The sequence below is a fragment of the Oncorhynchus tshawytscha genome, linkage group LG20 (assembly GCF_018296145.1).
Source record: "Oncorhynchus tshawytscha isolate Ot180627B linkage group LG20, Otsh_v2.0, whole genome shotgun sequence".
Classification (NCBI taxonomy): domain Eukaryota; kingdom Metazoa; phylum Chordata; class Actinopteri; order Salmoniformes; family Salmonidae; genus Oncorhynchus; species Oncorhynchus tshawytscha.
The window spans coordinates 6403045-6425738 of NC_056448.1; the positions used below are offsets into that span (position 1 = coordinate 6403045).

At 42.7% G+C, this 22694-nt stretch overlaps 1 protein-coding gene across 6 annotated transcripts in view; it reads right to left on the bottom strand.

Moving 5' to 3' along the window:
* The window catches only part of LOC112219615 (CBP80/20-dependent translation initiation factor), a 138228-nt gene that overhangs the window by 27203 nt on the left and 88331 nt on the right, over positions 1-22694 (bottom strand). For 5 of the 6 annotated variants that reach the window (XM_024381013.2, XM_042302109.1, XM_024381012.2 and 2 more), the window contains 2 exons: positions 21048-21552; positions 17220-17519 (listed from right to left, as the gene is read on the bottom strand). In XM_024381013.2, the coding sequence (XP_024236781.1) occupies positions 17220-17519; positions 21048-21552 (805 nt within the window). Of the gene's footprint in view, positions 1-15501; positions 16767-17219; positions 17520-21047; positions 21553-22694 lie in introns of those variants that run through there. The other variant, XM_024381015.2, reaches the window with a different exon arrangement.

Consider the following 22694-nt stretch of genomic DNA (forward strand, 5'->3'; position numbering starts at 1 on the left):
CTATCTTAATTTACACTCATGGAAATGGGCCTATATGAATAGGGCCAAATGTCAATGTCTCTAACAGAATAACTTCCAATGGTGGAAATTGAAAGAGAGCACTTGGGAGATTATGGGGAAGTTTTCAAAGCAAAGGTGAGGACACAACAGTTCACCTGATACAAGACTGAATGCAAACAAACAGTTGATGTTATGTGCATTTTACATTTATTGCACTTTTCACAGCATTTGTTGATAACATCTGAAAAAAACTCTGGATAGATTCAGTAAGATAATAAGAATATTAATTGAATGTTGGAGTAGGTGCAAGATAAGAAAAAAAGTATCACAAGGGTTTGAGTGAGAGGACTAACTGGTGTCTCCAAGTGGCCACACACCTCTCCAAACTGTGCACAGTTTCTAAGTAATTTCAATGCACTTTTATGACTCAAGGAAAGAGCATTCAATGATAAGGTGTTTTTAGCTCTCCTAGCTTGCCATTGAGGAACTGAAGCAAGCACACTTGTTTTTTTGTACACAATCCAAATAAGTTCCATTATAAATCGCAATCTGGTTCAGGTGGGCATCATTTGAACAGTAGCAGTGCGTGGGTAATATCACTGGGGAAGCCAAGCCCATGACACTTTTTTTTTGCTGCGCCAGGACCATTCACAGTTGAGTTTGATCAGTTTAGCTCAATGCTGATTCGCTAATTTTTTATATTTTTGTCAAGGGAGGCCAGATGCTCGCTGGCTTCCCTTGCCTTCAATGCTACGGGCGGCAACAATGTCATACTCGTTTGGACCAGACAGCATCAGATACAGTACATTTGGAAAGTATTCAGACCCCTTCACTTATTTGCAAGTTACAGCCTTATTCTAAAATGAATTAAATCGTTCCCCCCCCCCCATCAATCTAGACACAATACCCCATAATGACAAATTTACCCTTTACTCTGTACTGTGTTGAAGCACCTTTGGCAGTGATTAGAAGCTTGGCACACCTGTATTTGGGGATTTCCTCCCATTCTTCTCTGCAGATCCTCTCAAGCTCCGTCAGGTTGGATGGGGAGTGTAGCGGCACAGCCATTTTCAGGTCTCTCCAGAGATGTTTGATCGGGTTCTAGTCCGGGCTCTGGCTGGGCCACTCAAGGACATTCGAAGACTTGTCCCGAAGCCACTCCTGCGATGTCTTGGCTGTGTGTTTAGGGTTGGTGTCCTGTTGGAAAGTGAACCTTCGCCCCAGTCTGAGGTCCTAAGCGCTCTGGAGCAGGTTTTCATCAAGGATGTCTGTGTACTTTGTTTCGTTTATCTGTCCCCCGATCCGGACTAATCTCCTAGTCCCTGCTGCTGAAAAACATCCACACAGCATGATGCTGCCACCACCATCACCGTAGGGATTAGAGGTTGACCGATTAATCGGAATGGCCGATTAATTCGGACCGATTTCAAGTTTTCATAACAATCGGAAATCGGTATTTTTGGACAACGATTTTACCAATTTTTATTTAATCTTTATTTAACTAGGCAAGTCAGTTAAGAACACATTCTTATTTTCAATGACGGCCTAGAAACGGTGGGTTAACTGCCTCGTTCATGGGCAGAACGACAGATTTTCACCTTGTGAGCTCGGGGGATTCAATCTGGCAACCTTACAGTAAACTAGTCCAACGCTCTAACCACCTGCCTCTCATTGCACTCCACGAGGAGAATGCCTGTTACGCGAATGCAGTAAGCCAAGGTAAGTTGCTAGCTGGCATTAAACTTATCTCATAAAAAACAATCAATCATAATCACTAGTTAACTACACATGGTTGATGATATTACTAGTTTATCTGGCGTGTCCTGCGTTGCATATAATTGATGCGGTGCGTATCGTTGCTCCAATGTGTACCTAACCATGTACATCAATGCCTTTCTTAAAATCAATACACAGAAGTATATATTTTTTAACCTGCATATTTAGCTAAAAGAAATCCAGGTTAGCAGGCAATAATAACCAGGTGAAATTGTGTCACTTCTCTTGCGTTTATTGCACGCAGAGTCAGTGTATATGCAACAGTTTGGGCCGCCTAATTTGCCAGAATTTTACATAATTATGACATAACATTGAAGGTTGTGCAATGTAACAGCAATATTTAGACTAATGGATGCCACCCCATAGATAAAATACGGAACAGTTCCGTATTTCACTGAAAGAATAAACGTCTTGTTTTCGAGATGATAGTTTCCGGATTCGGCCATATTATTGACCTAAGGCTCGTATTTCTGTGTATTATTATGTTATAACTAAGTCTATGATTTGATAGAGCAGTCTGACTAGGCGGTGGTAGGCAGCAGCAGGCTCGTAAGCATTCATTCAAACAGCATGCGTGCGTTTTGCCAGCAGCTCTTCGTTGTGAGTCAAGCATTGCTCTGCATGGGTAACGCTGCTTCGAGGGTGGCTGTTGTCGTTGTGTTCCTGGTTCGAGCCCAGGTAGGAGCGAGGAGAGGGACGGAAGCTATACTGTTACACTGGCAATACTAAAGTGCCTATAAGAACATCCAATAGTCAAAGGTTAATGAAATACAAATGGTAGAGAGAGAAATTGTCCTATTATTCCTATAATAACTACAACCTGAAACTTCTTACCTGGGAATATTGAAGACTCCTGGTAATAGGAACCACCAGCTTTCATATGTTCTCATGTTCTGAGCAAGGAACTTAAACGTTAGCTTTCTTACATGGCATATATTGCACTTTCACTTTCTTTTCCAACACTTTGTTTTTGCATTATTTAAACCAAATTGAACATGTTTCATTATTATTTGAGGCTAAATTGATTTTATTGATGTATTATATATTAAGTTATTAAGTTAAAATAAGTGTTCATTCAGTATTGTTGTAATTGTCATTATTACAAATAAATTAAAAAAATTGGCCGATTAATTGGTATCGTTTTTGTTTTGGTCCTCCAATCGGTATCGGCGTTGAAAAATCATAATCGGTCGACCTCTAGTAGGGATGGTATTGGCCAGGTGATGAGCAGTGCTTGGTGTTCTCCAGTTCTTGGTCACCTCCCTGACCAAGGCTTTTCTTCCCCAAAAGCTCTGTTCTTGGGGACCTGTATTGTATTTATCATCATTAGTCATTTAGGTCAACATTGGATCATTCAGAGATCCTCACTGAACTTCTGGAGAGAGTTTGCTGCACTGAAAGTAAAGGGGCTGAATAATTTTGCACGCCCAATTTTTCAGTTTTTGATTTGTTAAAAAAGTTTGAAATATCCAATAAATGTCGTTCCACTTCATGATTGTGTCCCACTTGTTGTTGATTCTTCACAAAAAATACAGTTTTATATCTTTATGTTTGAAGCCTGAAATGTGGCAAAAGGTTGCAAAGTTCAAGGGGGCCGAATACTTTCGCAAGGCACTGTATGTGTGCGCCTTTCCAAATCATGTCCAATCAATTTAATTTACCACAGTTGTACTCCAGTCAAGTTGTAGAAACTCCCAAGGATGAGCAATGGACACAGGATGCACCTGAGCTCAATTTCGAGTCATAGCAATGTGTCTGAATACTTATGTAAACAAGGTATTTATGTTTTTTATATTTACTAAATTTGCAGAAATGTCTAAAAACCTGTTCTCACTTTGTCATTATGGGGTATTGTGTGTAGATTGATGAGGAAATGTTTTAACTAATCATTTTTAGAATAAGGCTGTAATATAACAAAATCTGGAAAAAGTGAAGGGGTCTGAATACTTTCCGAATGGACTGTAGACTGCCTACACAAAGAGCGACAGAAGGGCGCTGTTTCGCTCGCGTAGATGCTTTCTCCTGTGAGATACTTTCAGCCTCTTGCGAACTGAAGGAAAATTATTGAACAAAAAAAAAGATTATTTGATGTTGAAAAAAAAAAGTGGGTTCAATTTTGTTTGAATATATGCCACTGCATTGTAAAGCTTGTTCTGTTGCCAACATGGCTAGCTAAGTTATAAAATATGTTAGGCTTTCAAAAGGCACTTTAGACAAACAGATTGTAATTTTGGTGTGCTTAGAATGGAGTTGTGAGTGCATTCAAGTACGTGTTCCGCAGTTAATTGTCTCCACAATACGACAAACCTGTTTGTCTGTTATCTAGGCTTGGGCGGTATCTAAATTTTCATATCGTCCTTCTCTCATCCTGGGATTTGCGGAATTTCCCGCATAACACACAAAGGGGGGCTAAAATCACAAGAAAAGCTCATTGGGTCTCTATTACCATAATGCTAACAAAATTAGCACAAACTAACAGCAAAAATCACAGAGTGTTAGTTAAATGCTAACAAGCGAAAAAAAAAACAGGGAGAAAATTGCAACTGTAAAGATAACTCACCTAGAGCTCTGACTTCTGGCAGAAAGCCATTATAAGATATCTGATGGCAAACACTTAGTAGTGAATTGTATAAGTGTAACTCCATCACTTCATGTGTGCCGCACAACAGAGACTCGCTGATAGGTATAGAACGCTATGGACACACCAGCTTCTGGTTTCTCCCGTTGTGCTATTTACAAACAAACGTGTGATTTGCTCAACTGTTCTGGGGAGGTATAGTAAACTTCAAATGTAAAATAATGTGACACATGAAATTAAGAAAGCATAAACAAATTAAGAAACTTTTTAAATCTCCTAATGTATTGTACATGTTGACTTAAAAAGTTTATTTGCAAATTTATTGCAACATTTCAATTAAATAGTTTTGACTGTATTGAAAAGCTCATGGGTGTGTGGTTTGCTTGTATGACATCAAAGCGGTATTTATTAGTCCTCAACAGCTCATCTTTCAGAACACATCGACTCCTCTCGATTTACAGCGTTTCCCTCACTCAGACAACAAATGTGCAAAAGTAGCCCATTTATTGGGAGGGACGGCGGCATCATCTTGTCACGCACAGTGCTCAAGTTTATTACTGCTGTCAATCAAAGCCCATACAGCGCTGTGAGGCGGAAAACCTGAGCTCTGACGTCATGTATAGCATGTATGTGTATGTATGTATAGCATGTATGCATTCAAATTTAGCCGCTTATCTATGACAAATGTTTATACGGGTAGTCTAGAGAAGCCAGTCGAAACAACTTGCCTAAAAGCCAGAGAATAATGTCTGGTTGGGTTATAGGGGGAATCCTTGACAACACCCTAATGGAAGAGTGGAACACAAAACAAACTCTGCTGCTCCAAGCAATATTCTATTTTCCAATGCGTAAGAGGAGATAATAGGTTTGCAAAGGGTCGGAAACTTTTCGGTAAATTTCCAGAATTTTCCCGGACATTTTCCATGGGAAGTTAAGACATGGAATTTGGGGAATTTTGTTAAAATTACTTTAAAAAAAGTTAGCTTATAACAGTGAACCTTTTTTGTGGGATTACACAAGGCAATTCTAGGTCTTGTGGCATATTTTGGTTAAACTATCCCCAATCCAATGGAATTGGAACCCTGCGCCATCGTGCATACATTTATTTTGTTCCCCCACACCAAACGCGACCATGGGTTAAAATATCAAAACAAACTCAAAACCAATTACATTAATTTGGGGACAGGTCGAAAAGCATTAAACTTTTATGGCAATTTAGCTAGCTAGCTTGCACTTGCTAGCTAACTTGTCCTATTTAGCTTGCTTGCTATTGCTAGCTAATTTGTCCTGGGATATAAACATTGAGTTGTTATTTTACCTGAAATGCACAAGGTCCACTACTCCCGTCAATTAATCCAAACATAAAACGGTGAACCAAATCGTTTCTAGTAATTTCTCCTCCTTCTAGGCTTTTTCTTCTCTTGACTTCATATTGCGATTGGCATTTCATAAATTAGGTGCTTTACCGCCACTGACCTTGTTCGTCTTTCAGTCGCCCACGTGGGTATAACCAATGAGGAGATGGCACGTGGGTACCTGCTTCTATAAACCAATGAGAAGATGGGAGAGGCAGAACTTGCAGTGTGATCTGCATCACAAATAGAACAGACTTCTATTTTAGCCCTTGGCAATGCAGACGCTCCTTGGCGCGCAAGCAGCGTGGGTGCAATAAATATATTTTTTAAATAAATCATTTTAAAAATGTGTTTTATTTCACCTTTATTTAACCAGGTAGGCTAGTTGAGAACAAGTTCTCATTTACAACTGCGACCTGGCCAAGATAAAGCAAAGCAGTGCGACACAAACAACAACACAGTTACACATGGAATAAACAAACATACAGTCAATAATACAATAGAGGAAGTCTGTATACAGAGTGTGCAAATGAGGTAGGATAAGGGGGGTGAGGCAATAAATTGACCATAGTGGCGAAATTATTACAGTATGGCAAATTAAAATCTGGGGTGATAGATGTGCAGAAGATGAGTGTGCAAGTAGTGGTACTGGGGTGCAAAGGAGCTAAATAAAAAAATAAAAAAACAATATGGTGATGAGTTAGTTGGGTGGGCAATTTACAGATGGCTTATGTACAGGTGCAGTGATCTGTGAGCTGCTCTGACAGCTGGTGCCTAAAGCTAGTGAGGGAGATATGTCTCCCCAGCGTCAGTGATTTTTGGAGTTCGTTCCAGTCATTGGCAGCAGAGAACTGGAAGTAAAGGTGGCCGAAGGAGGAATTGGCTTTGGGGGTGACCAGTGAAATATACCTGCTGGAGCGCATGCTGCGGGTGGGTGCTGCTATGGTGACCAGTGAGCTGAGATAAGGCGGGGCTTTAATCTAGCAACGATTTATAGATGACCTGGAGCCAGTGGGTTTGGCGACGGATATGAAGCGAGGGCCAGCCAACGAGAGCATACAGGTCGCAGTGGTGGGTAGTATATGGGGCTTTGGTTACAAAATGGATGGCACTTTGATAGACTGCATCCAATTTGCTGAGTGGAGTGTCGGAGGCTATTTTGTAATGACATCGCCGAAGTCAAGGATCGGTAGGATAGTCAGTTTTACTAGGGTATGTTTGGCAGCACGAGTGAAGTATGCTTTTTGGCAAAATAGGAAGCCAATTCTAGATTTAAATTTGGTTTACAGTCTAACCAGACACCTAGGTATTTGTTGTTTTCCACATATTCTAAGTCAGAACCAACCAGAGTAGTGATGCTGGAAGGGTGGGTAGGTGTGGGCAGCGATCAGTTGAAGAGCATGAATTTAGTTTTGCTTGCATTTAAGAGCAGTTGGAGGCCACGGAAGGAGAGTTGTATGGCATTGAAGCTCGTCTAGAGGTTAGTTAACTTCTTATGGCTGGGGGCAGTATTGAGTAGCTTGGATGAATAAGGTGCCCAGAATAAACTGCCTGCTACTCAGGCCCAGTTGCTAATATATGCATATTATTCGTAGATTTGGATAGAAAACACTGAAGTTTCTAAAACTGCTTGAATGATGTCTGAGTATAACAGAACTCATATTGCAGGCAAAAACCTGAGAATAAAATCCAACCAGGAAGTGGGAAATCTGAGGTTTGTAGGTATCCAATATACAGTGTCTTTGGGGTCATATTGCACTTCCTAAGGCTTCCACTAAATGTCAACAGTCTTTAGAACCTTGTTTGATGCTTCTACTGTGAATAATGAGGGAAGGAGAGCTCTTTGAGTCAGGTGTCTGGCATGAGCTGTTCACGTGAGAGCGACCTGCGTTCCATCGCATTTCTGAAGACAAAGGAATTCTCCGGTTGAAACATTATTGAAGATTTATGTTAAAAACATCCTAAAGATTGATTCTATACATCGTTTGGCATGTTTCTACAAACTGTAATGGATTTTTAAAACTTTTCCTTCTGACCGGCTCGTCATCAATTTGGATTTTGGAACTAAACGTGCGAACAAAAAGGAGGTATTTGGACATAAATTATGGACATTATCGAACAAAACAAACATTTATTGTGGAACTGGGATTCCTGGGAGTGCATGCTGATGAAGATCAAAAGGTAAGTGAATATTTATAACACTATTTCTGACTTCTTGACTCCACAACATGGCAGATATCTGTATGGCTTGTTTGGGCTCTGAGCACTGCACTCAGATTATAGCACGGTGTGCTTTTTTCGTAAAGTTTTTTTTTTCGAAATCTGACACAGCGGTTGCATTAAGGAGAAGTTTATCTAAAGTTCCATGTATAATACTTGTATCTTTTATCAATGTTTATTATGAGTATTTCTGTAAATTGATGTGGCTCTCTGCAAAACCACTGGATGTTTTGAACGCAAAACATTACTGAACATAACGCGCCAATGTAAACTAAGATTTTTGGATATAAATATGAACTTTATCGAACAAAACATACATGTATTGTGTAGCATGAAGTCCTATGAGTGTTATCTGAAGAAGATCAAAGGTTAGTGATTCATTTTCTCTATTTCTGCTTTTTGTGACTCCTCTCTTTGGCTGGAAAAGTGTTTTTCTGTGACTAGGTACTGACCAAACAATCGTTTGGTGTGCTTTCGTCGTAAAGCCTTTTTGAAATCTGACACTGTGGCTGGATTTACAACAAGTTTATCTTTAAAATGGTGTAAAATACTTGTATGTTTGAGGAATTTTAATTATGAGATTTCTGTTTGAATTTGGCGCCCTGCACTTTCGCTGGCTGTTGTCAAGTCGATCCCGTTAACAGGATCTCAGCCATAAGAAGTTAATTCCGACCACCTATCTAGAGCCATGCTAACTAAATGCACTTTTACTAACCAGCACATGTTCAATTCCGACCACCTATCTAGCGCCATGCTAACTAAACACACTTTTACTAACCAGCACATGTTCAATTCCGACCACCTATCTAGTGCCATGCAGTGTCCAAAGGGCTAGAAGTGTCCAAAGGGCCAGAAGTATACAGAATGGTGTCGTCTGCGTAGAGGTGGATCAGAGAATCACCAGCAGCAAGAGCATCATCATTGATGTACACAGAGAAAAGAGTCAGCCTGAGGATTGAACCCTGTGGCACCCCCATAGAGACTGTCAGATGTCTGGACAACAGGCCCTCCGATTTGACACACTGAACTCTGTCAGACAAGTAGTTGGTGAACCAGGCTAGGCAGTCATTTGAGAAACCAAGGCAGTTGAGTCTGCCGATAAGAATATGGTGATTGACAGAGTCGAAAGCCTTGGCCAGGTTGAGGAATACAGCTGCACAGTATTGTCTCTTATCGATGGCGGTTATGATATCATTTAGGACCTTGAGCGTGGCTGAGGTGCACCCGTGACCGGAAACCAGATTGCATAGCGGAGAAGGTACGGTGGGATTCTAAATGGTTGGTGATCTGTTTGTTAACTTGGCTTTCGAAGACCTTAGAAAGGCAGGGTAGGATAGATATAGGTCTGTAGCAGTTTGGGTCTAGAGTGTCTCCCCCTTTGAAGAGGCAGCTTTCCAATCTTTGGGGATCTCAGAAGATACGAAAGAGGTTGAACAAGCTAGTAATAGGGGTTGCAACAATTTCGGCAGATAATTTTAGAAAGAGAGGGTCCAGATTGTCTAGCCTAGCTGATTTGTAGGGGTTCAAAGTTTGCAGCTCTTTCAGAACATCCTCTATCTGGATTTGGGTGAAGAAGAAATGGGGAGGCTTGGGCAAATTGCAGTGAAGGAGGTCGGGGTAGCCAGGTGGAAAGCATGGCCAGCCGTGGAAAAATGCTTATTAAAATTCTCAATTATCGCGGGTTTATCAGTGGTGACAGTGATTCCTAGCCCCAACTCAAATCAAATTTTATTTGTCACATACACATGGTTAGCAGATGTTAATGCGAGTGTAGCGAAATGCTTGTGCTTCTAGTTCCGACAATGCAGTAATAACCAACAAGTAATCTAGCTAACAATTCCAAAACTACTACCTTATAGACACAAGTGTAAGGGGATAAAGAATATGTACATAAAGATATATGAATGAGTGATGGTACAGAGCGGCATAGGCAAGATACAGTAGATGGTATCGAGTACAGTATATACATATGAGATGAGTATGTAAACAAAGTGGCATAGTTAGTGGCTAGTGATACATGTATTACATAAAGATGCAGTAGATGATATAGAGTACAGTATATACGTATACATATGAGATGAATAATGTAGGGTATGTAAACATTATATTAGGTAGCATTATTTAAAGTGGCTAGTGATATATTTTACATCATTTCCCATCAATTCACATTATTAATGTGCTGGAGTTGAGTCAGTGTGTTGGCAGCAGCCACTCAATGTAAGTGGTGGCTGTTTAACAGTCTGATGGCCTTGAGATAGAAGCTGTTTTTCAGTCTCTCGGTCCCAGCTTTGATGCACCTGTACTGACCTCGCCTTCTGGATGATAGCAGGGTGAACAGGCAGTGGCTCGGGTGGTTGTTGTCCTTGATGATCTTTATGGCCTTCCTGTGACATCGGGTGGTGTAGGTGTCCTGGAGGGCAGGTAGTTTGCCCCCGGTGATGCGTTGTGCAGACCTCACTACCCCCTGGAGAGCCTTACGGTTGTGGGCGGAGCAGTTGCCGTACCAGGCGGTGATACAGCCCGACAGGATGCTCTCGATTGTGCATCTGTAGAAGTTTGTGAGTGCTTTTGGTGACAAGCCGAATTTCTTCAGCCTCCTGAGGTTGAAGAGGCGCTGCTCCGCCTTCTTCACGATGCTGTCTGTGTGGGTGGACCAATTCAGTTTGTCTGTGATGTGTACGCTGAGGAACTTAAAACTTACTACCCTCTCCACTACTGTTCCATCGATGTGGATAGGGGGGTGTTCCCTCTGCTGTTTCTTGAAGTCCACAATCATCTCCTTAGTTTTGTTGACGTTGAGTGAGGTTATTTTCCTGACACCACACTCCGAGGGCCCTCACCTCCTCCCTGTAGGCCGTCTCGTCGTTGTTGGTAATCAAGCCTACCACTGTTGTGTCGTCCGCAAACTTGATGATTGAGTTGGAGGCGTGCGTGGCCACGCAGTCGTGGGTGAACAGGGAGTACAGGAGAGGGCTCAGAACGCACCCTTGTGGGGCCCCAGTGTTGAGGATCAGCGGGGTGGAGATGTTGTTGCCTACCCTCACCACCTGGGGGCGGCCCGTCAGGAAGTCCAGTAACCAGTTGCACAGGGCGGGGTCGAGACCCAGGGTCTCGAGCTTGATGACGAGCTTGGAGGGCACTCCTCCCAGCTGCAGTGGGCAGCTGGGAGGAGGTGCTCTTTTTCTCCATGGATTTTACAGTGTCCCAGAACGTTTTGGAGTTAGTGTTACAAGATGCAAATTTCTGTTTGAAAAAGCTAGCCTTTGATTTCCTAACTACCTGTGTATATTGGTTCCTAACTTCCCTGAAAAGTTGCATATCGTAGGGGCTATTCAATGCAAATGCAAGTACGCCACAGGATGTTTTTGTGCTGGTCAAGGGCAGTAAGGTCTGGAGTGAACCACGGGCTATATCTGTTCCTGGTTCAATTTTCTTGAATGGGGCATGCTTATTTAAGATGGTGAGGAAAGCACTTTTTAAGAACAACCAGGCGTCCTCTACTGACGGAATGAGGTCAATATCCTTCCAGGATACCCGGGCCAGGTCGATTAGAAAGGCCTGCTCGCTGAAGTGTTTTAGGGAGCGTTTGACAGTGATGAGGGGTGGTCGCTTGACCACAGACCCATTACAGACGCAGGCAATGAGGCAGTGATCGCTGAGATCCTGGTTGAAGACAGCAGAGGTGTATTTGGAGGGCAGGTTGGTTAGGATGATATCTATGAAGGTGCCTGTGTTTACGGATTTGGGGTTGTACCTGGTGGGTTCATTGATAATTTGTGTGAGATTGAGAGCATCAAGCTTAGATTGAAGGATGGCCGGGGTGTTAAGCATGTCCCCACAGCTGGGGGCAGAAGGTGGTCTATAGCAAGCGGCAACGGTAAGAGACTTGTTCCTGGAGAGGTGGATTTTTAAAAGTAGAAGCTCAAATTGTTTGGGCACAGACCTGGATAGTAAGACAGAACTCTGCAGGCTATTCCTGCAGTAGATTGCAACTCCGCCCCCTTTGGCAGTTCTGTCTTGTCAGAAAATGTTATTGTTAGGGATGTAAATTTCAGTGAATAGAATAATATAGATTTCTAAATGTATTTTGCGAAGCGAGCGATGTAGTCAGCCCGTACTACACTGTCTGAGCCAAGGACTACATGCTTTCTGGTAAATTTTGATTACAATCCTGGATGGGGTGAACATATTTTATATGACATACAGTTGACGTCGGAAGTTTACATACACCTTAGCCAAATACATTTAAACTCAGTTTTCACAATTCCTGACATTTAATCCGAGTAAGAATACCCTGTTTTAGGTCAGTTTGGATCACCACTTTATTTTAAGAATGTGAAATGTCAGAATAATAGTAGAGAAAGATTTATTTCAGCTTTTATTTCTTTCATCACATTCCCAGTGGGTCAAAAGTTTACATACACTCAATTCGTATTTGGTAGCATTGCCTTCAAATTGTGTAACTTGAGTCAAACGTTTCGGGTAGCCTTTCACAAGCTTCCCACAATAAATTGGGTGAATGTTGTTAACTTTTTCCACAACTTTGGAAGTATGCTTTGGGTCATTGTCCATTTGGAAGACCCATTTGCGACCAAGCTTTAACCTCCTGACTGAGGTCTTGAGATGTTGCTTCAATATGTCCACATAATTTCCTACCCCATGATGCCATCTATTTTGTGAAGTGCACCAGTCCCTCCTGCAGCAAAGCACCCCCACAACATGATGCTGCCACCCCCATGCTTCACGGTTGGGATGGTGTCCTTTTTCCTCCAAACACCTTACTCAAATGACGTCAATTAGCCTATGAGAAGCTTCTAAAGCCATGACATAATTTTCTGGAATTTTCCAAGCTGTTTAAAGGCACTCCAAGCTGTTTAAAGGCACAGTCAACTTAGTGTATGTGAACTTCTGACCCACTGGCACTGTGATACAGTGAATTATAAGTGAAATAATCTGTCTGTAAACAATTGTTTGAAAAATTACTTGTGTCATGCACAAATGAGATGTCCTAACCGACTTGCCAAAACTATAGTTTGTTAACAAGAAATTTGTGGAGTGGTTGAAAAATGAGTTTTAATGACTCCAACCTTAGTGTATGTAAACTTCTAACTTCAACTGTACATTATTTGTTGTTAACTAGTAAATAGTAGCCTACAGCAAAATGTGTTTCTAACTCGTTAACCATTTCTGCTAGTTGTTTGAGCCTGCTAACTGAGGAGTGTTAATTCACCTGTTTCCATACATGTTTCATTTTAAAACATTTATCTTACAAAGGAGTTGTTTGATCTAACTGTTTAACTATTTATCTGCACATGGAATTGTATCTCTTTTTTGTACTCTTTTCTAATCTTTACAGGAAAATAACATGGGCATTATCTGATGTGTGGAGACATTTCACTGCAGCAAATGTAGAAGGAAAATATGTGTACATTTGCAAATACTGTGCCAAATCATATGTGAAGATTGCAACAAAATGCAGAACCATCTGGCTAAGTGCATACATTTCCCTCAGCGCAACCTCTGAAAAATGTCCCTTTACTTCTATTGTAGGTGAAGATGATGATTCAGACACCTTATCGATAGCAACAGCTCATGGTCCTCCTGGAATCAGACGTTTTTGTGACTCAATGGAGGAACGTAGTCAGATAAATGCTGATGAATGTCTTGCTCGAGCTGTGCATGCAACTGGTTCACCTCTGATGCTCACAGGCAATGTGTATTGGATGCGATTTCTGGACGTTCCTCGCCCAGCATACACCCCTCCAACCAGACATGCTTTATCTACTAATGTGCTGGGTGCAGAGTTCAACAGAGTTCAAGTGTCAGAGTTCAAGGTCATGCAAATCATAGAGAAAGAAGACCGTATTGCAATCATCTTTGATGGGTGGTCGAATGTTTGTGGGCAAGGAATAATTAATTACATTATCTCCACCCCTCAACCAGTATTCCACAAGAGCACAGACACAAGGGACAACAAACACACCAGTCTCTACATTGCAGATGAGCTGAAGGCAGTCATCAATGACCTTGGACCACAGAAGGTATTTGCACTGGTGACAGACAATGCTGCGAACATGAAAGCTGCTTGGTATAAATGGTTAAGTATGTGAAGGGTCATCAAGTTATAACAGCAATCTACCTCACCAAGCAAATTGAGAAGAATAAGAGCACTACATTGAAGCTGCACCGCAACACCCATTGGGGTGGTGTTGTCATCATGTTTGACAGTCTCCTGGAGGGGAAGGAGTCTCTCCAAGAAATAGCCATATCACAGTCTGCCAATATTGACAGCCCATTCAAGAGGATCCTCCTGAATTATGTATTTTGGGAGAGAGTGGCAAGCAGCCTGAAACCTATAGCAGTAGCCAATGCAGGGATTGAGGGAGACAAAATGCCATTCTGTCTGATGTTCAGACTCTGCTTGCAGATGTAAGAGAAGAAATCCGTACTGCCCTGCCCACTTCACTGTTGCTCCAAGCAGAGGAAACCGCAGTTCTGAAATACACCAAAAAGAGTGAAGACTTCTGCCTGAAGCCCCTACACACTGCAGCGTACATGTTGGACCCCAAGTATGCTGGCAAGAGCATCCTGTCTAGTGCAGGGATCAACAAGGCCTATGGTGTCATCACTACCATGTCTCGCCACCTTGGCCTGGATGAGGAAAATGTTCTTGGCAGTCTGGCCAAGTACACTTCCAAGCAAGGGCTTTGGGATGGAGATGTAATATGGCAGTCATGCCAACATCTCATCAGCCACCTGGTGTAAGGGACTTTGTGGATCTGAGGCTCTTTCCCCTGTTGCCTACATCATCCTCCAAATCCCACCAACATCAGCCTCCTCAGAGTGCAACTGGTCCTTGTTTGGGAAAAGCACGCAACAGGCTGACCAATACAAGGGTTGAAAAATTGGTGGCTATCCGGTCAAATTTGAGGCTTTTTGAGCCTGACAACGAGCCATCCTCAACAAGGTTGGAAAGTGACAGTGAAGATGAGACCTCAGTCTGATGTTCAAGAGGTGGACATTGAGGAGGTCCAGGGAGAAGACATGGAAGCCTGAGAGGAAGACAACCAAAGCTTTGGTTTCTAGACTATGATTTCACAGATGTATGCTGAAAAGGTTTTTGGGAGATGCGATAGATCATTGGGGATCATTCAATATTCCCTTTCTTTTGTTGTTCAGTGAAACCTCCTATGAGAAGAATCAACTCATTTAATTAAAGTTAAATTCGTGACTAAATTGCTTTAAAAAAAATATATATATATATATATATATATATTGGAAGGATTTAATAATTTGCAATTATGTCTATTTATAAGGTAAAAGGTTTATGTTTCTGTCTCCATATCATATGGTAAATATATCCAATGCAAAAAACATCTACATTTAAATAGTATTAATTTGCATATCTTTCCGTTAGTTCCCATATGTTCCCACGGAAAGTTTCCACCTCTGAATATTCCCCAAAATGTGAAACCCTAGTTATGACTGTGAGCTCCTGGTGAAGTAGTCCAACGTAAGAGGGAATAAGATACTTAAAAGAAGCAGTATTTGAAACCACTAAAGTGGTAAAGCTCTATATATCGATTTAATGTTTATTTCGTAGTGGGAAAAACCCTCAAATAAAAATACTAACCATACTAACCTACCTTGGCTAATGCCTATACTTTACATCAACTTCATAATGAGAAAGTTGGGCATAAAAACATGCTGGGAAAGTTGCTGGGAACATTGAATTCAATTTAAGAGAATGAAACAACCTGTTTGAGCGCAATAAAAATAACTATGGTTAATCAAGGTTAATGCTCATTGTGCACATAACATAAGATGGTAGAAATAAAAGTAGATGACAGAGAATCTGAGTTGGTGAAGTCTGTGTAGCTCTGTATGCTCTTTGTACAGCAAACACACATGCACAGATAGTTATATATGCGCGCAGGCACACACTCGGTGGTGGGCGAGCCATGCCAGACAGGACAGGAAGTTCTCTGTGACTGTGCCATAGGGGAGGAAGGGGGATGGGTTACAATGTGACACCAGGGCGAGAAACAAGCCTAGCACTCATTTGCTAAAAGACAGCTACAGCACTTAGCACCCAGCAGACAACCCAAACCATAGCCAGCTACACACACACACACACACACACACACACACACACACACACACACACACACACACACCAGAAAGGTGGAGAGAGAGGGCAAATAGGGTAGAGGGGGGGAAGAAGGCAATGTTCAGATGAGAGTTTAACAGGAATATCAACTCACTACCAACAAAACTTTCGATAAAGAGTTAATCATTTATGCATTTTTCCCCAAACATAATTTGTACATTAATGGTATTTTTTTATTATTATATAAATAAATGGGAGACTAATAAAGCAAGTTGCATTTATCCTCATTAATTTATCTTTAACAAACCTACCGTTTTTGTTTGATAGTCCTTTATTCTTTACTAATGAGAAATAGTCATAGAAATGTTGAATTAATGCATTACGCTAAACACCACGTGACAAGAGTCCGGATGATGCTTTAGTAAACAGGCCTGTTTAATTAAAGAAAGGTAACAGAAAACAGGGACTAGCCAGCCAGCTGTATAATAATTCTGTGGATTAATCAACAAATTATTCTCAGGTTGAAAGAGTGGAGATTTGGCATCACATCCACTAGTAACAATCTTTTTAAACAGGCCACATTCTGCTGTTTATAACATTAGAAATGCGTCTATTCTCTATTTACCGCAAATGAAGGCAGACAAACAGAGAAGGGGAAGAGGAGGAGGGGAGTATGGTGACGCAGCAGGTGGGTTAACATTTCGCCTGGCATGTCAGCCACAGAGAGCTGGGGTGGAGAGAGAAAAGGAAAGAGAGCAGAGGGGAGAGAGAGAGTTAGCGCCCAGACTGTGTCTGCAATGGAGCGTCTGTCTGGCTCCCAAAGGAGGGAGGGAAGTCGTGACACCCAGGGAGGCACTGAGCCGTAGTGCGGGCAGGGCAGACGTGGGTGGGGAGAAACCTTATCTTGGGTGAGGCTAGGCAGAAGTCCCCCCCTCAGGCTATGGCCTCCCATGCTGTTCATTAGCTCTGTGCCCACTGACATTTTCCCCACGTCACACACAGCCCACGGGGCCAATGACACCAATTAGGACCATCCACACCCACTGAGATGCACTACTCACTCACACACACTCATTGCCTGACAGACACCACACACACACGCTGAAAGACAGATGGATGGGTGGACAGAAAGACATGCACGTACCCACATAACCCCACTCCCTCCCTCCATCCATCTCACCTGTAACATATTGAGTAGTAATGATCTAAACTTGGTCCCCTCCACCATGAACAGGGCCATCTTGTCACAGAGTCTGGCAGCGGAAGCGGCGAAGCTTCTGTCGCTGAGGGCCTTGCCATAGATAGTAGAGACGATCTGGGCCAGGCTCTCCTCTGACTGGGTCGAGGTCTGGGCCTCCTCCATGAAGGAGCTGAGCTGGCCGTCCACCCCAGCACTGTTGCTCCTCATGCTGTTCAGGATCTCCAGCAAGCGGTCCATGCGGCTCCGCTGGGGGCCCACTGGGGACACGATCGCCTCCTCCTGGAAGACACCCGATGAAGGGCGGCGGTTAAAAAACAACTTGTGTATGTAGTAGGTAACACTTTATTTAGATAGTCTGTTGAGCGTTAATAGGTGGATTATCAACATGTCATTGTCAACTGCATATCCGTGGACTTTAAACAACAAAGTGTTAACGACTACTGTACTATAGAAAGCGTGTGGTCTTGATACTGTATCTCTGTGTCTGCACTAACAGTATTCAAGCTGACAACATGCTAGCTTTCTCTAGCAAATAGAGGTTTAACCAAACAACTTACACAGGGGAATTGTTCCATGTCATTTCAGTAAGCCATGTCTGTATGGAAGTTGTTTAGACTGGCTTCTGAATAGTTTTTATAGTTAGAAACAGATAAGATGAGCTTTCCTGCAACATTATTTTGCTGAAATTTTATTAGATCGCTTGAGAAATTGCACCCAAATTGGCCCTTTTAATTTATAGGATTCACATATTCAATAAATATAGTACTCAACATTCGATTTGGACCAAACTTCTTCCTACTATTTAGTAAGACATGAGGAATCCAATAAAATGGTCAAAAGCCACCCACGGACCGCCCCACACCCCACGCCATTCCCACCCCAACAACCAGTATCAGTTCTCGATGTCTGACAAGTAGTATGGAGCTGCAGCTCGGAGTATTGGTTCTCCATCCTCCAGTGACTTCCAGTGACTATGCACGCACCGCTTTTTCTACATTTTGTTGTGTTAGAGCCTGAATTTAAAATGGATTCAATTGAGATTGTGTGTCACTGGCCTACACAAGATACTCCATGATGTCAAAGTGGAATGATGTTTTTGGAATGTTTACAAATGAGTTAAAAATCAGAAGCTGAAATGTCTTTTGAGTCAAGTATTCAACCGTTTTGTAATGGCAAGCCTAAATACGTTCATGAGTAAACATCTGGTTAATAAGTCACATAATACGCTGCTTGGATTCACTGTGTGCAAGAATAGTGTTTAACATGATTTTTGAATGACTACCTCATTTTTGTACTGCACACATACAATTATCTGTAAGGTCTAGAATTTCAAACACATATTCATAAAAAAAAGAGGGGGGTTTTCAAATGCCTTGCAAAGAAGGGCACCCATTGGTAAATGGGTCGAATAAAAAAAAGCAGACATTGAATAGCCCTTTGAGCGTGATGAAATTATAATTGCACTTTGGATGATGTATCAATACACCCAGTCACTACAAAGACGTCCTTCCATACTCAGTTGCTGGAGAGGAAGGAAACCGCTCTAGGATTTCATCATGAGGCCAATGGTGAATTTAAAACAGAGTTTAATGGCTGTGATAGGAGAAAACTGAGGATGGATCAACAACATTGTAGTTACTCCACAATACTAACTTAAATGACAGAGTGAAAAGGAAGCCTGTACAGAAAAAAAATATTCCAAAACATGCATTCTGCTTGCAATATGGCTTTAAAGTAAAACTGCAGAGAATTTGGCAAAGAAATTAACTTTGTGTGTTATGTTTGGGGCAAATCCAACAACATCCCTCTTCATATTTTCAAGTGGTGGCTGCATCATGTTATCGGCAAGGACTAGGTCGTTTTTTAGGATAAAAATAAATGGAATTAGGGAAAGATGTACAACTGAATGCCTTCAACTGAAATGTGTCTTCCGCATTTAACCCAACCCCTCTGAATCAGAGAGGTGCGGGGGGCTGCCTTAATCGACATCCACGGCACCTGGGGAACAGTGCCTTGCTCAGGGGCAGAACAACAGATTTTTACCTTGTCAGTTCAGGGATTCGATCCAGCAACCTTTCGGTTACTGGCCCAACGCTTTAACCACTGGGCTACCTGCCACCCCAATAGAGCTAAGCACAGGCTAAATCTTTGAGGAAACCCTAGTTCAGTCTGCTTTCCACCAAACACTGCGAGACAAATTCACCTTTCAGCAGGACAATAATGTAAAAAAACACACAAATACACATTGGAGTTGCTTACCAAGACGACATTGAATGTTCCTGAGTGGCCTAGTCACAGTTGACTTAAATAGCTTGAAAAACTATGGCAAGAATTGAAAATGGGTGTCTAAATGATTAACCACCAACTTGAGAGAGCTTGAAGAATTTTGTGCAAATATTGTCCAGGTGCGAAAAGCTCTTAGAGACTTACCCAGAAAGACTCACAGCTGTAATCACTGACAAAGATGATTCTAACATGTATCGACTCAGGGGTTTGAATACTTATTTCATTTTCAATAAATTAGCAAAAAATTCTAAAAACATGTTTTCACTTTGCCATTATGGGGTATTGTGCGTAGGTGGGCGAGATTTTTAAAAAATTCAATCCATTTTGAATTGTAATACTACAAAATGTGGAATAAGTCAAGGGGTATGAATACTTTGTAGGTAATGTATTCCCTGTGAATCTGGTGACATTCCCCAACCCCCCTCGTTCAGAGAAATTTGCCATTTAGGTCGCTTGCATAATTCACCATAAATTAGTGTGAAAGTACCAGGTTTTGTCCAATAGACTAGCCTTAATGAGGAGAACTTGGTCTTATTCACTAGGCAGCGAACGGAAGAAAGTTGACTGAAAGAGGTACGAAGTAGATTTATTAAATTAGAAGTGCAGTTTTAGTTTTCCATTTCAAACTGTTTTGCTACGGTATGCCTTAATGAATACAACCCTGGACTCAAATGCAGACAGACCTGGCTGAGGATAATATCCCATGTTTCCTCCCATTTAGCAAAATTCCTCTGTGTCTGCGTCCCAAATAGCACCTTATTCACCTATATAGTGCATTACTTTTGACTATACCCCCTATGGGCTGTGGTCAAATATAACACACTATATAGGGAATAGGATGCCATCTGAGACACAGCCTGTGTTTTCCCTCCAGATCGGCATGTTTGAAGCTGTCAGTTAATCTCAGTCTTGTTGTCGGAGGCTGTAAGTGGGTTAGGAGCCTCGATGTCTTAGATACTTGCAAACTAAACAAACACACAGCGTTAGAAATTAGTTAGCTTATGTCCCAAATGGCGCCCTATTCCTTACATAGTGAACTACTTTTGACCAGAGCCCTATGGACACTCGTCAAAAGTAGGGAACTATATAGGGAAAAGGGTGCCATTTAGGACGCATACTTAGATGGAGGGAGGGGGAAGTAGTCCCGGGCTAAGGCTGGGCTGGTTGTGGGGACGCTGGGGCTGAGACCAGCAATACAAAAGCCTAGCACACAGCAGAAAACATCAAAAGGCTGTTGCTCCAGCTACTTATCCTCCTCCCAAGAGAAGAGAGAAGTTTACCCACGACAGCAAAATCTACAAACAAGCCACCACTGTTAAGCCAGACTGAACCCTTACTGAGAAACCTGTGTGTGTGAATGACTTTGTATGCATCTAAAAAGGTGCATTAGTTACTGTGGGTTTATGTGTGTGTACGCAAGGCGCATGTGGTGTAATGTGCATGTGTGTGTAGAAAGGGGAGGGTGTGGCCATGGCATGCGATGGTGATTGACAGACAAGACAGTAAAAAGCTTTTGTTTACCTCGTCTTTTAGCCTCCTCCTCAGCCTCTCTTTGGACGACGGCAGAAGACGGACTTTAGGGCCACCCTGGCCCCCAGGCTGGCTGGGAGGCCCGTCATTGGGGCCCCTTGAGCTCTCTGGCTCCAGCCTAGCGCTGGCCTCCTCTGCCTTTACATCATCAGTCTCTTCGTTTTTTCTGGGTGGTGCCCCCTTGTCTCTGTCTCCCGTTGGGGTTGCCCCCCTGTCTCTGTCCACTACCGGGCCACCCTGCGGTCCCTGTTCTCCTCCCTGCCCCTGCTGGTTGTGGTGCCAGCGGCGGTTCTGGCTGTAGCCATGGTGGAGGGGCCCCTGGCGCTGGCCGCCGTGGCCCTGGAACTGCTGCCCATGGCTACCCCCACACTGTCCTCTGTGCTGCTGCTGGTCACGAGGATGTTGATTGACTGTTTGTTGTTGTTGTGGCGACTGCTGCTGCTGCTGGGTCTTCCTGTCTCCTCCTCCTCCCCCCGGTGGTCTCTGCTGCTGTCTCCTGTAACGAGAGGAGCAGGCGGGTAAGGGTTCTGTTAACCAAGTGGCAAAGTGTGACGCCCAGGCTACTTTGCCTGGCCAGCCTGAACCAAGCCAGCGACCTCGCTGTCACAGGGCCACGGCCGACTCCATGTCCATCTGTTCAGCTGCGACTCAGTCACTCCCTCTCGGTCTGCCTGCTCTCCATTGATCATCTATTGTAACACAGTCCCACTATGTCTCTACCTTCTAACACACTGTCTCCCCTGGCACAGACATAGGCTCTGGTAGATGAGCTGTCTTCTTTCAGTCAAATACTAAAACACCATAGATCTGTCAACAGCTAACAGCTATGGCCGCCTGCTACTATAAGGCCTGGGAGTTCTTATAAATAATAGGTGCTTCCCCATGTGGTGTGGGTCTCTGCTTCACAAGGAGCTGACTGATGCAACAGGATTAAGCACATTTGTTCTGCTGTCGCCCTTAGCTTCCGATCAACAGGAGCTTGCAGGCCGTGTCTGTGTCTGGGGGGGGAGGGGGGTATAACAACTAATATCCTTTCAGGTAACAACCCTCGACTAAAATCAGATTACAATGAGATGTTCAGTTAAAAAAAGTGACTTTTTGAACATGCCTTCCTTTCAACTATAAGGGGCAGGTAGCCTAGCGGTTAAAAGCGTTGGGCCGGTAACCAAAAGGTCGCTGGTTCAAGGTGGCAGAAAAAAATATGCCGTTCTGCCCTTAGTTAACTCCCAAGAACAACTGCTCCCCCTGGCGCCAACGACGTGGACGTCGATCAAGGCAGCCCCCCCATATCTCTCTGATTTAGACACATTTAGCTTGAATGCATTCAGTTGTGCAACTGAATAGGTATCCCCTTTCCTATCAAACCATCATAGAGACACAAGAACCTAAAGCAAGCAATTCATATGGAACTGTCCTCAACCAACATTCTAACCCTTCAACAAAAGCCTCATCACATCCTAAACAACACTGTCCAAGATATTTCCAGCAGATTTTTCCACTGCTTGTGTTCAAATTTAACACCACACCCACTCTACAGAGGCATGGAAAACATGAAGCAGGCCAACACTCATAAAATCCAATAGCGCCACCATTCATCAATTCTCTCTCTTTAAAGATTGGCCAGCCAGGCAGGCATAG